The following is a 15,614-nucleotide window of genomic DNA, read 5'->3' on the forward strand; positions in this document are numbered from 1 at the left end:
AATCGCACACTAAATATGATGTTTTCCTTAGGTGGACCGCATGTCATTTCCATGTGGCTGCACAAAAGAGGGCTGCAGCAATTCAACTGGTCGAGTGGAGTTCAATCCCATCCGGGTTCGGACCCATTTCTTGCACACCATAATGAAGCTCGAGCTGGAGAAGAGTCGTGAGCAGCAGCAGGCGTCTCCAACCAACGGTTACCGTGGCGAGACTAACGACCTGGGAAGCGGAAACCCTCTTGTTCAGTCCCAGCACCGGTTGGAGTACTCTCTGTCAGACGCTGTTCCGCAGACGGCCAGCATGCACCTGCAGGCTTCGGACGATATGGAGGAGACACTTGATGATGACGATGAGGAGGAAGACGAAGAAGACGAGGAGGAGGAAGAGGAAGAGGAGAATGAAGATGACGACGAGGATGAGGAGGATAGTAGCAGCGTTTGCAGCGGCCTCTCCGACTCCAGCACCCAAAGCCTAGCCAACAGTGACTCTGAAGATGAGGAGGACGATGAAGATGAAGAAAAGCCTGAGCGCTTTCAGGATGACATGACAACCCCACCAGCGTCTCACACTGAGGTAGTGCCGTTGTCCTCTGTGCTGTGCTACAGCGATGGCTCTGTGGCGCATGATAACCAAATGAATGGAAACACTTATTTAATGAACTCCTCTTCGGCTGAGTACTATCAGCTGGGGAGCTCCAGTGCCGTCTCTAATGGCCAAACCAGTCAACCCAGTAAACCCTACAGGGAAGCCTTAGCATTCCAGAATCCAGTCAGAACGACCAACGGCAGCGCGGCCCAAGGACCCTTCAACCTGTCTGCTGAGCAGTACACAGACTACTCGAATCAGGCCGAGGACCAATATGCGGCTAATCACCATTTAGCTCTCACCAATGGCACTACCGCCACCCCGCTGACCTGCTACGCACCTGATCAGGAGAAGAAGGTATTGTCGAAAGCAGCGTTTGTGGAGCAGCCGGACAACCAGACCCAGACGCAGTTTCAGAACTACCTGAACAATAACACGCAGAGTTCCTACAACTCGTGTGTGACCGCTGAACAGCCACAGCAAGAGTCCAGCGTTAATGGACATTCTGACCTGACCTTACTAGCAAACAACACTAAGAACCTCCCTTTACCAGACCATTGCCCCGAAGTCGCAGCCATTTAGTGGGTTTCAACTTTTGAAGTGTTCTTTCTTCTGTTATTATGTCTTAACTTGAGCCTGGCCAAGTGGCATTTTAAGGGATCATAATCATGGCCTTTTTGCATCATCTGACCTTAAATTTCAAAGCAATTTTCAGCACCATGGTTCATTTACATCTGTAACTATAAAGCCATAGGTTCATGGTGGAAATGTTTTTCGAGGAATTATTTACTCCGCTGCTTCACTGCAAGATGGATCAGTTAAAAAAACACATAAAACATCAGTTGCGTCATGCTGTGCAATGTATCTTGTAATTTCAGATGTAAAGTTCTAGTTTTACGCAGATATTGTACTGTAGATGGGACTTTTCTATGTCTACTGTATGTGTCAAATGTGCAAAAAAAAAAGTTTATCGTCAGTTTATTTATTGTTTCTGAATTACGTGTATACTTATATATTGTAAATGTTTTGATAACAATACGCATGCTGTTTTTTGGGGGGGAATCTCGTTAACATTAAGGGGAAAAAAAATTGCCATTGTTTTATATGAAAATGTGTTGTATACATCATTCTTTTGTCACTATTCTATGCTTTTCTATGATTTTGAAAAGCATGAAAAAGCCTGAATTCTTATTTGTATGTTCAGAATATCGGTAGCATATAATGTCAGAAATCAATTCACAGCCTTTTGCACTGACGTGTAGGGGTCCAGTGGCATGCAGTTGGTTTTATCTGATGGAAAAGTTCGGCCGCTTCTTTTGTCCTCAACTGCGCACTCTTAGAATAACTTGATTTGCGGGTGTCACTACAAATGAAGATTTATTCTCGGAAGTGTTTTATTGATACAGGGATATTAATAAAGAAGCACTTTGACATATCTCCAAAAGTATGAGAAGAACAGATCAGATCAAAAACCATCAATAACCAGGCTCCAGCTAATTACTGGAGACAAAATATTGACACAAATTAAAGGTGCAATATGTAAGAATTTTAGTTTGAAACATTAAAAAATGAACAGAAAATATAAACACAATGTGAGGAAATAACCGTTTTGGCGCTTATGCATTGTGTTGCAAAGATGTCTACTAAAGATAGCATGCTAACAAGATAGCCCTGGTCCTGAAGGCCTCTTTCTTCTAGTGGTCCAAAGCTCCTGTGCTAGTGGTGTAAACATCAAGACTCCCCTGGTAGCATGATTAGCTGCATGGCTAATCGAGCTAATGGGGTAATAGTTGTTACGGTCACGGATGTATAATTCAAGTACAGTTAGCAGTGCTCAGCAGTTACTCTGGTGATATGCTGCTCCTATTCGTTGGGAGTATGAATTCAACAGGTAGCCAAATCTTACATACTGCACCTTTCATCTGTCAGTATTTGAAGGTGCAATATGTGAGAATTTGATGTTGGGGTTAGAGTCAGGGTTCTATGTATCGTTGCAGAGATATCTACTGAAGTTAGCATGCTATTCAGCTAGCCATGGCTCATCACAGTCCAAAAATCCTGTTCTAGCAGTGTTAACACCAACACTCACAGTCCAGACTGCTAGCTGTACAGCTAACTGAGCTACACTTAACAGCAGTTAGCGGTTACTACCGTGATATGCTGCACCCCATTGGTTCGGAGTATGAATATGGATAGGTTGCCAGTTCTTACAAATTGCACCTTTAACTAACTAAGTGGTTATCAGATTTGTGTTTAAGCGTCATTCGTCTAATATACTGAGATATTTATTTATGTGGATCCGAGAATGATGTCAATTTGTTCTATTGAAGTATTTAGTGCAATAGTGCACAGGGTTTTTTAATACACATTCTCTTTTAGAAGAAATCCTCAGTAAAATGGACTGAGGTGACCCTTAATTGACTGTCATGGTACTTAATATCGTACTCCAAGCACCATTGCTTTGATAAAACAAAAAAAACAATGATGCCACTGTTTTTAAGAACTGTTTATGGGGGGAAACAAATGTTCAAGGTTGACAATCAAAGCTTACTATCAAACATGAGTCATATCAGTATTTAAAAGCTACACAATACGACTCTTGAGTCCCATGAGCCATTGACAATAACTAAACAGGATGATAGGATTTTTTTTTACAACCAAAAATAAAAATCTTTAAATAATCTTTTCACAACAAAAGGACATTTAAATGACTGCTATAGTTGACTGCAATAATTGAGTGAATAGCATAACTGTAGTACGATGCTGAAATTCTTTACCTTGAGCTCTTTTGCTCCTGCATGAGTTCAGATATTTGTCCCTCTTCCAAGCTTGCAAATATCTGCCCATATTTAATCGTAACAAGGGTCGGTACCGGAGTCTTATGTGTGTGACTGCGAAGTAGCTGGGACCTCTCACGCCACCTCGGCAGTACAAAGGAAGTGTACCGACTGCTTTCAGGCAATCAGTGGCATCAACATGGCCTACAGTGCATATTAATTGTGCCAAAGCGTACAGTGTGAGAAGGCTTAGATACAACAACACCGCATCCAGTTTAAGAGATCCTGTGTTTAATTTTGATTTCCAGTATTTATTACGAATGATATATTGAAATGTGTATTTATTGTGGTTTACTAAAAGTCTGTATTGAGTAAATTGATTCACTATCTTAAAAAAATGACTTTTGTTTCATGCTGGTTGTGAGTTGTAAAAGCTTAATGTGCCTGATTTTGTTTTGCTCTCTTTCTTATTCTGTGAAATGCATACATTTTGCACAAAATGGTACAGATTTTTTGCATTGTGTTTTAATGTTTTTTTTTTTTTTCCAACTGTAGATAGAGCCAATTTCATTATCGGTTGTTTCATTTTTAAAATGGTTTTAAAATAAATCTAATTCAAAATGTTAGTCGATGTTGTGCACATCTGTGATTTCTTGGAGCAAAGCGCCCTCTGCAGCTCACAGGGAGGAACAACAGCGTCTCAGTACTATCCAACTGAATTTATTGACCTAAAAAATAAGACCTCTTAATACCAACAACAGAAAGTTTCCATCGAAGACAAACACACAAATTTGATCTGTTCCTCGTCCAGTCGTTTACAACATTCCACAGCCACCTTAACACTAGTGCCTGCACCAGAACTTCACTTGTGGACTCCTGTTAAGATGTAGAGGCAGAGTTTCAGGCAAAGGTTCAACAAATAAGAGTTCCTCCGGCCCATTGATTTTACATTAAAACTTCCTTTTGATAGAACACCAAAGCATGACAACTGAAATAAAACTGGTTAACACTGCTGCAATTACATGATTTGTCTTAAATCAGTCAGGAATTAAAGTTGCCAACAAAATATTTACAGCAGGGAAAGAAAAAAAAACTGCATTTTAGTCAATAAAACCAGTTTCATATCCATCTTTAGCACTTGAGATGAAAACCTAAGTCTGAACCATGTAATTCATATTAAGCTCACCAGCGCATCCAAAATTCAAGTCTCTACACTCAGTTGCCAGTTTATTACATACACTTAGCAAAAAGTAGTCTTAATTAACAGCCCTGCAGTAAATCCTGTGTTCATGAAGGTTCATATGTTCAGTTTTTTTACATTCCATTGTACTGAAAGGTGTTTCTATTAATTAGTTATCCTCATTAGCAAGTATTGCAATATTTGCCACATATTCAATATGTCTCACATATCGAATATTAAACAGCTGTTACAGCACCTTGGGGCTTTTAATTAAAAAAAAACAAAATTCAGGCAGAGCTTTGATGGCAGCAGAGGCAATGCATGTTCATATCTGAATTAGTGACATACGCACACCGCTCCAACATACAGACATGGATGACTTTGTTTCTAAGATAAATGCCAGCTCCCCAATTTGGCAATATTTTAGGGGTTTAAAGCAGGAGAAACTGACGAGCCAAGGGATTTGAGTGAGGTTATGTCTGTGGTCTTACCCCGGGGTCCATCATCCAGCGCAGCTCGCTCTGCGAGACGAGCAACAATACTATTGTCTATCGTGGTACGTGGGCGGGACAATATCATGATATTAACATTTTTGTCTTAGCCCATTTGATCTATGAATAAAAACACAACTGAAGGCCCTGAAATAACCATGGAGTTGAATGGACATCTCCCTAAAACAGGCACAAATGTAAACTGCACTACAATCTTCATGAAGGCTGGATTTATTGCAGGTTATTTCCATTGGATTACATTATGTTAAGCTTAGTGTTTTGTACCTAAGTAACTGACAACTAATTAATTAAAAAAAAAAAAAAAGGTTTTTGAGCTTGACCTAAAAAAAAATTGAAATAATTCTTTCTTCTGATCACAACACTGTAGAAGCCATTATTCTCCATCAACTGCAACCACAATGCCACCACACCACACCATCACCCATCCCTCCACCACTCCACCCACCCTGTATAAAATAACATCTAAGGCACCAGACGGTTTTGCATTAAAAAGGGACAATGCACATCATTCTTGTGTGTTTCAGGTTGTCACTTTCACTCACTTTGGTGCATAATAGCATTCAGGGTTTCTGTGTGAACTTGTTTATCGCATACATGATCGACTGTATTTTTCATTCTTGCTGAAAAAAAAAATAAAACATTTTGTGTTGGCTTTATATATCTAATACTGCATGTGTTGGTTGTGAAGAGTCGGAGTAGTGAAAACATCTCAAACACAAAGGAGGCACTCGCCAGAACGCGGTGCATCTTCATCGTTTCCAAGAAGCTCAGTTCACAGTCTGATTGGCGAGCATCGTTTCAATGCTTCCCTCCAGCAGTGGCACACTGTGGTTTCTCCTCATAGTCCAAACTTCCCAGCAGCGGCAGTTCAGTTCAGTTCTTCTATGTATAAAAATAAATTAAAACTCAATGTCAATAGTCTAAAGAAAACTGCCTGTTAACTGCATACAGTATAGTAAACTCATTTCCTAGTATGCCTACTCATACAGAGTAGCTAGTTTGTGAAGTGGTAGCTCAGATTCAGACGAAGGACCAGAGCTGGTATCTGTCTGCGGGGTTGCAGGGGGCCAGGAAGGGATGCTCGTGACGGGCGCTCAGACACATGTTCCATCCGGGGATGTAGAGTAGCTGGTTCTATAAGAACAGAAGAGAAAAGCATTACTTGCCTTAAAGGATAAATTCACCCAAATATGACATTGAATGGAATATATTTGACTTGTGGACAAAACAAGGCATTTTAGACTTTTTTGGGGGACTTTAAGAAACACTGATTTACATCATTTCAACATTTTCTCACAATGTGTGGACAACTAATTGATTAAGAAACACATTCACCCAAAAATTAACATTCCGTCATTATCTACCGCCACGCAGGTGGAAAGTTGAGTGAAATTTCGTAGTCTGCAAAAAACTTCTGGAGCTTCATGGCAAAACAGTGCTGCAGCATTCTCCTAAACAAATAAAATAGATTGGGACTTAACATAAAAATCTAATCCATATGGGAACCTGGAGCTTCTGGAGACCTGGAATACACCTGTTGAGTTGTACGGAGCCATTTCGTGTTGTTTTGTACACTGTTTTTTTACAATTTAAAACTTCCACTGGCACGAGGGTGACAAGACAATGACTGCATTTTCATTTTTGGGTGAAATTATTCTTTAATTAAAGACAACACGAGTATCTGAAATCACATATTGAGAGCACAGAGAATCCAAAAGACCAAACTCACATCCTTCAGCTCCCATTTTTGCTCTGTTCCTACAAATGTGCTCCTGCCTTTATACTGGCAGTCCTCCAGCTTCACAGCCCCCTCTGCCCCGTGCAAACATAGCTCCTTCTGAATGTTGTGTCTAATCTCGTGATGTGTGGAGAGCTCGAAATACTACAGCAGAGGAGACAGGAAAGAAATGCCATCAAACACTGTTTTTTAAAAAGGTGCAATATGTAAGAATGGTATTTTAAAACATTAAAGTGTAACTTGAATTATCATTAGAACTAATGAGGATATAACAATTTTGACATCATGTTATTGACGTCTAATTATTGTGTTGCAAAGATATCTACTGAAGTTAGCATGCTAACCAGCTAGCCTGGTCATGAAAACCTCCTCCTTCCAGCTTTCCGAAGCTCCTGTGGCAAGATGTGTAAACAACAATCCCTTGATGCTACGAGGTTGCTAGCTGCACAGCTAACCAAGCTAACTAGCTAACGAAAGCTAACGAAAGCTACAGTTAGTGGTTACTCGGGTGAAATGCTGGCCCCCTTTTGTTTGAACTATTAGTTCTACAGCTGGTCAAGTCTTACATATTGCACCTTTAAAATTAAAAATATTTCTGTAAATCTGGGATCAAAAGGTGCATTTTCAAACTGACCTGGTTTCCTCCTAGTCCATGACATGGATACATGATCAGCTGTTTCCCTCCCTCATTGTTCTCTCCAGCATCCAGACAGGAGTCTTTGCCGACATTTTTCACCTACAGAAAAAGAGGAGGGAAGTCAAAAAAGCAGTGAAAGGAAACAAAATGAAAAACCAACATCCAGTGCAAGCTGTTCAAACAACTTTCGTCTCTGGAGTGCTTTCAGCGGTGTCAGATTGGAACTGCTCAGTGCCCTCTGGAGATCCTAAGTGGAAACCCACAGTGGCTAGACAGAGCTCTGAGGTTTTGGAAAGAGAAAAAGAGCGGGCGGTGGGGTGTGTGTGATCTTACCGAGCCAAAGCGGAGTGGGTTGAGATCAGGCATGAAGACTTCTGGATAAACGTTCTTCAAATACCATGAGAAGCTCTTGCACTGCAGTTGTTCACGGAGGTCCACGCGTCTGGAGATGTCTCCAAAGTCCCTCTGGTAAAACAATGGCACGCAGAAGAGCAAAGCAGCTCCTTTAGACGGGTATGCTCTTGACTTTTGGATTCAGATTTGCTCTTTTTATGCTCCATCATTATTGTGAGCCTTCTGACAAAAACACTGTCAGATACGAAATCGGGGCTCGTTGGAAAGGATGTGAAGGCCAAAACAACTTTTCTCCAAATCCTTCTCTAACAGTTTGCCACACTCAGATATTAAGAAAACAAATAAAAAGAGACTTTTAGAAATAAATGCTTTGTGTGTAACTATTAATCATAGGAGCATATCAGCAAAGTAGCCGCTAACTGCTGCTACTACTGTAGCTACTAACTGTAGCTCCATTAGCCATTCATGTAGTGGTCTGAACTGGGAGCTTGGAGCACCAGGAAAGTGTTGGGAGTTTAGGAGCTTTGGACTGGGACTGGGCGGGGGCTAGCAAATAATAACAAAAATGTAATCCAATATTTCAGTCTGGACCAAAATGTTGGACCCGCTGATCAGTCAACAACAGCATCAATAGAGCCGCACGCTGAACTGTCCTGCAATTACGGGAATGACTTCATCAAAAAGAATACTCCGCTTTTTTCTGTTTTAACATTGAATATCATCATCACTTTACCTTCCTAAATTGAATGACTGCATTCTAGTGCTCTAATGACTCCTCTTTTAAACAAATTAACCGCAACAAGTATTCCATCACTGTTCCTTTTAGACTGAAGCGTAGCGCCACATTTAAGAGGACCTGCAGGCACCTCACGCTCTTGAATAATGAGAGCACTTACTACAATGATGAGGATGCTGCTCACACTATTGCACACTGATAGCTACTACAGTGGATTCCTTGAAGCTGTTGATGACAGCGCGTCTGTTTGAAGCCAGCGGGAAAGGGCTGGCCCACTCTGTGAGGTAGAGCCCTGAGGGGACTGTTTATGGCACCTACGGGACCACATGTTGGGGAAACGCTGATAGCCTGTCATTTACCAGGGCTGACTTCCTCCGGGCCCCTTTTCCCTCTGTCGGTTAACAGCTTTCAGCCCCTAGCAGCTCATCTATTTCTCTCCATGTCGAAAGGATGGGTGCCCTGAGAATTACAATGGTACAATGGTGTGTTCCTCCAAGTAAGTGTAATTCTATGCTTCCCCCTTCAGAGCACGTTAAGTAAGCCATGATCAGATTTAATGCTGGTTCTGTGCGAGTTGGATTTGTTCAAACTTGTCTGAAGGCGAAGATAATAAGTGGTCTTAAAAAACACTTACGTGTGACCATGAGAAGCAGGAGTGAAAGAAGAGGGTGGAGAGCGATTTGCTGCATTTGAAAGTAACACAGACACACATGAATAGAACTGCAATAAATAATTAATTAGTTGTTCCATTTTTTTTTTTTCATTAATCAACTATTTTGATGGTGGATTTATCAGTTGAAGTATTCTTTTTAAGAAAACTTTTTTTTTGGTGTCTTTACTCCTCTATGTAAGGACCACATCTAACCACAAAGCAAGGAATCTGTCTGTCTGTCTGTCTGTTTGTTATTTGCACATCTCAAAAACTGTTCATCCCATTTACTTCATACTTGGCAGGTGTGTTGCCAAGTACCCAAAGAAGTGCAGTGTTAAATGTGGTGCAATTTGGACATGCGTTTGGATACATGTTCAAAATTTAAAAAGAGACAATATATAGTTTTGGAGAATAAATTCGAACTCATAATGTTTATATTCACTATATTATTGAAACTTCTTCCCGAAAACTACATAGTGCTGTTTAATATATCTGGATCGTGAACATTTTCAAGGCGGCCCAAATAAGTCTGTGAGCAGTTCAGGAGGCTTATGGGTGCTGCATATGAAAATTGGCCACCTGTTGAATTTGCTGGGGGGCAGCTTTGCACCAGAGTAAATGCTAACTCTTGCCAAGTGCAGCTGCTGTTAGCTAGTTAGCTCAGTTGGTTTAGTTAGCTTGTAGTAAGTGGTCCTATTAGCTGACTTGAGTATGCCTGGACTCTGAGCTCTGAGCAATGGGGCAGTGTTGGTGTTAGCACTGCTAGCACAGGAGCCTTGGACTGTTGGGACTAGCTAGTTAGCTCGCTATGTTTAGCAGATATCTTTGCAACACAAAACAGAGGCCTAGACCTCTTTGACAGAAAGTCAACACCAATATTTCTTCACATTCTGCTACTAAGCTTTTGCTTATGTTTTTAAAAAATGTCTTACATATTGCACCTTTAAGACTAGAGCTGTAAAACCCTCACATTACCAGATCATCCGTGCCAAAAGCATGTTTTGAACAGGCACTATAAAGGCACACAATGATGGAAAGATGAACTGAGACTGAAAATAATCATTAGTTGCAGCCCTACACTGGCTGAGGTGCTTTAGGGTCAGAGGCTGTACGTACATCTTTCGCCAGCTGTGCAGCTTGCTGGTTACGACGGTAAAAGATCTCCTTGTAGTCGTCCATCCAGACCTCCGCCAGGCGCACCTGGTTACGAGCGATCACTTGCGTACCCTTGGGAAAGGTGTGGGGGCTCTTGGTGCGGAAAACATGACCGACAATGGAGCAGGGGATGATCTCCAGCTGTCCGCCGCACTGCCACACCTGCAGGTTAATGGGAGACAGCAGGAACAGATGCATAATGACATGCCGTCAGACACACCCCATACAGTCGTTTGGATAGAGGAATGATTAACAGGTGAAAGGGCTCTGACACATAGATAAGCTGCTGCACATCCTGAATGGCAGCATACTGACAGCTTACCCTGAATGACATCTCGATGTTCTCACCGCCCCAGATTTCCATTTTTTCATCATAGCTTCCGATATGGTAGAAGTATTCTTTAGAGATGGAGAAGAGCCCGCCAGCAAATGTGGGAGTCCTAAGAGAAATGTGATTTGTGATTTCCAACAAGATACAAGACTTTGTATAACACCTGATCATCTATAATCATGTATTACTTGATGGGGTATGTTTCGTCCTTCCTCCTTCGTTTCTCGTGATCTGGCAGACTCTCCCAGCCGAAGGCGAGGCTCCAGTCAAAGTTGCCCCTGTTGTGGTTCTGGCCATACGGGGACGGTTTCATGAACTCGAACGTATTGAGATCGATTGTAGTGATATCAGGACTCACTACTGCAGTGTAGTTCTCAGCTATCCTGGCCAGCAGCGGCTCCAGCCACCCGTCAAAGCATTCACCTGACGACACACGCAGATCCAACATTGCCAACAATAACAACAATAATAAGCACTTAGTGGCTAATTTTGGAACGATAAGCCGTGCCGAGGGAAAGGCAACCACTGGGCTGTAGTTGAGTTGTGGCTGTTTAAGAAAGGGTGTGGTGAGCATGCAAGTGGTATTTATAATGTGTGAGTAACGTCAGTGGTGTTGACTTACAGTGGGCATCCAGGAAGGTGAGGGTGTCGCCGGTGGCAACGGCGGCACCCAGAAGGCGAGCGGTGATGAGTCCTTTCCTTTCTCGCTGGCGGACGACACGGACGATGTTCAGCTGCTTCAGATACTCATCCAGCTCGTCCTTCAGCACATCTGAGAGGACACAAGAGATGAACTCATCGATAGTTTTCACAATAACAGCAACTTTATGTAACTTTACTTGAAATCATTTTGATGGTACAGCGTCTTGTAATAGAGTACATAGTGTCTCTGTGTCAGCCACTCCACCCCCTTTTTTTCAACACATAACACTGTTGTGATGCAATGAGTTTAGTTCGTGGTTAAGACTTACATTACGCATGACTTATTGTTACAGACCTGCGATTTGTTTTTGCAACAGTGGTGTTGCACTCAGACATTGTGTGTGTGTGTGTGTGGGGGGGGGGGAATCTCACAAAGTGCCAATTTCTACATAATGTAGTTTTAGTCGATAAGTCGTTTGGTCTAGAAAATGTCAACTTCTCAGAGCATAAAGCGATGTCTTCAAATGACTTATTTTGTCCAACAAAACAATCCAAAACCAAATGACTCTTTGTTTTCGATCATACATGACAAGAAAACCCGCAAATCCTCATATTTAGGAAGCTTCAACCAGAAAACTTAGGAAACTATTGCTCTAAAAATGACTGAAACAATCAATTATCAAATTATAGTCACTGCCGCTCTAATCATAAGCAGTTACTGCTAAAGATAAAAAAAAAAGATTATATTCGCCGTGCTCAGTTTGTAAAGGAAGACTCAAGCAGATCAAAAAGACAAAGCTGTCTTGCTTTCATCTTCAGGAGAGCCGTTTTACAGCAGACCTCCATCTGTGGCCGGCTCCCAACAAATACCTGAGTTCAGACTGACGGACTGAATTCCCTGAAACCTCTCTCTCCTCTCCGGCATTATGTTTCCCTCCCACATCAGACCTATTTAAAAGAATTTAGTGCACTTCATTTCTGGTACTAATTCCTCCTAGGAAAGTATTCACTAGCAGCCACGCTTCCTGCTGTAACCGCCTCGTGGCCCGCAGAAGGAGCGGGAGCTGCTCCTCTCTGCACGTTTCGCAGCTGCCCACCCAACATGCGGCGTGAAATCGAACCCAAAAGAGAGCAGGGCGGTCCTGAAGGGCCCCTTATTAAATTCTCACCATCCACGCTGGCGTCGTCCACCAGGATGATCTCCTTGAGGAGAATGGCAGGGGAGGTGTGGAGGACACTGTACACTGTCCTCAGCAGAGTGCTCCAAGCCTCATTGTGGAACACAATTATCACGCTGGTGGTCGGCAAGGGGGGGCACCGCTTGAAGGTTTGCTCAATACATCTGCAGCGAAGAAGGAGAAAGAGCACAAAGATGTGACTGTCCTATACAGTTCCTGAGTGGCACAATGGTCTAGTTATTACATCTGCAGACTCTCCCCTGTGGGGTGTCCATTTCAGCTGTGACACCACATGTGTGGCAGCCTTTGAAATACCTGCCATATCACAGCGGGAGAGATTTTGTAATTCAGCCCAATAAGATAGCCGGTACATGCACGGGGCTTTATGTCTGTGTCACGCACTGAATATGTACTGACACGTACTAGGACCTACATGCACTTGGATGTACTGTAATTAGCCAAACACAACTCTCTCTGAACTGGCCACAGTGACTGGGCAGGCAAGCTGAAACAAAGTCCCAGTCAGAACAATCATCTCTGGGGTTTCTGCCTGGGATCAGTTGCAAAAAGCAAACATGATAAATGTGTTTGGGTTAGAGAGTCAGTTCTGTAATACTCCGGCTATATTACAGTGATCTATGTGGGTGGATTTTTAAGTTATATTCTGGGCCAGAGCATTGAGCCATGGAGCAGAACTAGGGGAAAGCGGAGTACTTCTTGTGCAGCACCAAAGCTGCCTGCACACCCACTAGATGGTGCAATAACATGCTGTCTGTAAATCAGAACGGAACGGTATTTAGTTGAGTTTGTTCACTGGCATTGTGCTATCCTTGAGCTTTCTTGTACATTTTTGTGAAAAAGCTGGTACAGACTGACATACTCTGGAGGTCTGGTGTCAGCGCCCAGGTCTCTGCTCAGGGAGATGCGGTCACTGGCGTACAGGTTAAAGCAATGTTTCTCGTCACCCCTCTCCTTCTCCTTCTGCTCTGCCGGACTCAGTGAGTCTGTGTGGAAAGGTTTCCCAGCCGCTCCGGGAGCGAGAGGGTTCTGAGGCGGCCTCTCCAGAGCCGGCCTGAGCTCGGCGGCTGTGTAGTGACCTGGCGGACAGGACGCGCCGTCTGCACTGTCCTGCTGACGCACAGGAGCTCTGATCTGCATCTTTGGCATGGCATCCCTGAAGTTGTTGACAGCTCCCATCACCATGCCCAGCATGGTGTCCCGCTTCACCGCCACCTCCTTCAGCCAGGGGTCCTCCAGTTGGCTTTGGCTCCCCACTTCCCATTGTATGAAGAACACGAATGTGACGAAGACGAGGGCCACTATGGCCAGTTTAACTGGGTGCAGTCGCCTTCGGAGAACTCTGCGGAGGGATGTCATTCTTTTCGACTGGAGATGAGGCTGTAATAAATACAGATGTGTTTAACAAGCATTACTGTATGTACTGTAAAGGGGCACTATGTAGCTTTGGTGAAGAGATTCAAACTCCAAACTTAAATATTTACAAAAACAATGAGGTAATTATACAAACTCAGACATGTATATTCTTTCCTTAAGTGAATCAGAGGAAAATAAGGTCCCCGGAACACTGTTTGAGGCTAGAAAGGTGGCAGGGTCCGCCAAATATAAACAAAGTAAAACAGTATGAATCGGTGTTGTCCTTTAAGATCAGTTTGTTTATCCAGTCATGAAAACAAAGATAGTTTGTTTATTTAGTTTGTTTAGGCGTAACAATTAAGGCCTTTCTCTCCTGGTTAAAATTCCTCCCCTACAACTACACAGTGCACCCCGAGACAACAATGATATTCACTACATGGCACGCCACTACACTCACATCGTTGAAAGCACCTCTTTTTAAAAACAAATATGACATTTTTCATCTTTGAATTAAGAAAACAATCACTCGTGACGCTTTGTCCGCTACTCTACAGAATCACAGACTCAAATTCGGCTCATGAAATGACCAAAGCAGCCACCGCTCTGGATTCCTTCAGAGAGAGAGAAAAGAACACGAACCATGAGTCGCTGAGCTACAGGTTCAGGTGAGAGGAGCGCTTCAAATTTTCCTGGAGAGGCTCGATGAATGACATCCTGCAGTCGCTGGAGATCCTGCGTTTTTCGGCTTGAACTCCAGAAAAACTTTTGAAACTGGGGAGACAAAAAGATTCGCCCTGTCTTCTTCCTACTGTCCGCTGAACTTCCGTCTCGTTGGATCCAGGTGCGCTCCCCTCAGGTAGAGGGAGGGGACGCGGCGGCGCGCTTGCGCAGAGAGGACTTGTGCGTGTCAAAATCCATACCTGTGATACACGGATGAGGAGCAAGGCATGAACAACAGCTCTGGCGACGAGTCTCCTTTAAAAAAAATAAATGGATCAAACATGAATCGAGACAAAACTCTTGATAAATGGCTGAAAGTGGTGTGCGATCACTTTGAGTTGCAGGCTGAGCTCCCTCACATTCAATAACGGAGTCATTAACAGGATTTGTTCAACCGGTCATTCAGCGGGACAGTTGCTAAGTTACAGATAACGGAGGAACGCGGTTTACCACCGCACACACGCAGCCCACCGCATCCGACCAGTCTTCTCCGACCAAACACCACATCCTGCACATTATGAACACTAAAAAAAAACCCGCACATAGTCGGAGAAGTTTTAAAAAACCCACGTCCTTTTTACGCGTAGAAGCGAACGGATCAATGATCAATCACTCTGAGCCGCCGTGGTTAAAAAAAGTTGTAAAAGCGCACACTCACCAGCACTCCTCTGTGGCTGAGCCGGATCCTCTAATGTCCCAGGTCTCCTCCAGAACGGATGGTCTTCATAGAGAGTTGGATGGAGGAGTGAGGACGCGGATTCCAGCCGCAGGGAGCCGGCTCTGGTGCCCAGTTTGAAGCCTCGCTGCCTTTCACTTGCACAGCGACTCCATCTGTAGCCACTGTGTTCCCCCGGCACTTCCTATCCACGGCAGGCATCCAGTTTATTATGTCCATTAAAATGTTCAGTGTCCCTCTTTTTTTTTTTCTTCCCCCCTCTAGTCAGGCTTGTAAATATTTGACTATGTGGCAATTGTGAGTGGAGACACTGATGATGTAAAATGTCTTGTTAAGAGAATGTCAGAAAGAAAAAAAGAGAGCAAT

At 43.1% G+C, this 15,614-nt stretch overlaps 2 protein-coding genes across 4 annotated transcripts in view; one reads left to right on the plus strand and one right to left on the minus strand.

The window, feature by feature from the left end:
* The window catches only part of csrnp3 (cysteine-serine-rich nuclear protein 3), a 29,400-nt gene extending 25,579 nt beyond the window's left edge, over nucleotides 1-3,821 (plus strand). For both annotated transcript variants that reach the window (XM_030429464.1, XM_030429465.1), the window contains one exon: nucleotides 32-3,821. In XM_030429464.1, coding sequence (XP_030285324.1) covers nucleotides 32-1,168 — 1,137 coding nt within the window. In that variant the 3' untranslated portion in view covers nucleotides 1,169-3,821. The remainder of the gene's footprint in view (nucleotides 1-31) is intronic.
* Nucleotides 3,822-4,067: 246 nt separating this feature from the next.
* galnt3 (UDP-N-acetyl-alpha-D-galactosamine:polypeptide N-acetylgalactosaminyltransferase 3 (GalNAc-T3)) lies at nucleotides 4,068-15,441 on the minus strand. 2 transcript variants are annotated; one of them, XM_030429462.1, is made up of 12 exons: nucleotides 15,231-15,441; nucleotides 14,492-14,772; nucleotides 13,359-13,876; nucleotides 12,470-12,642; nucleotides 11,281-11,430; nucleotides 10,847-11,081; nucleotides 10,650-10,767; nucleotides 10,289-10,489; nucleotides 7,764-7,895; nucleotides 7,428-7,529; nucleotides 6,785-6,937; nucleotides 4,068-6,189 (listed from the first exon to the last, which is right to left on the minus strand). In XM_030429462.1, the coding sequence occupies exons 2-12, from the start codon at nucleotides 14,492-14,494 to the stop codon at nucleotides 6,076-6,078; spliced, it is 1,899 nt and encodes a 632-aa protein (XP_030285322.1). In that variant the 5' UTR covers nucleotides 14,495-14,772; nucleotides 15,231-15,441; the 3' UTR covers nucleotides 4,068-6,075. The 2 variants fall into 2 exon arrangements, with proteins under 2 accessions (XP_030285322.1, XP_030285323.1); XM_030429463.1 differs by having other exon boundaries at nucleotides 14,492-14,827.
* Between the last annotated feature and the right edge of the window lie 173 nt (nucleotides 15,442-15,614).

Source organism: Sparus aurata, chromosome 9 (assembly GCF_900880675.1).
Source record: "Sparus aurata chromosome 9, fSpaAur1.1, whole genome shotgun sequence".
Taxonomy (NCBI): Eukaryota; Metazoa; Chordata; class Actinopteri; order Spariformes; family Sparidae; genus Sparus; species Sparus aurata.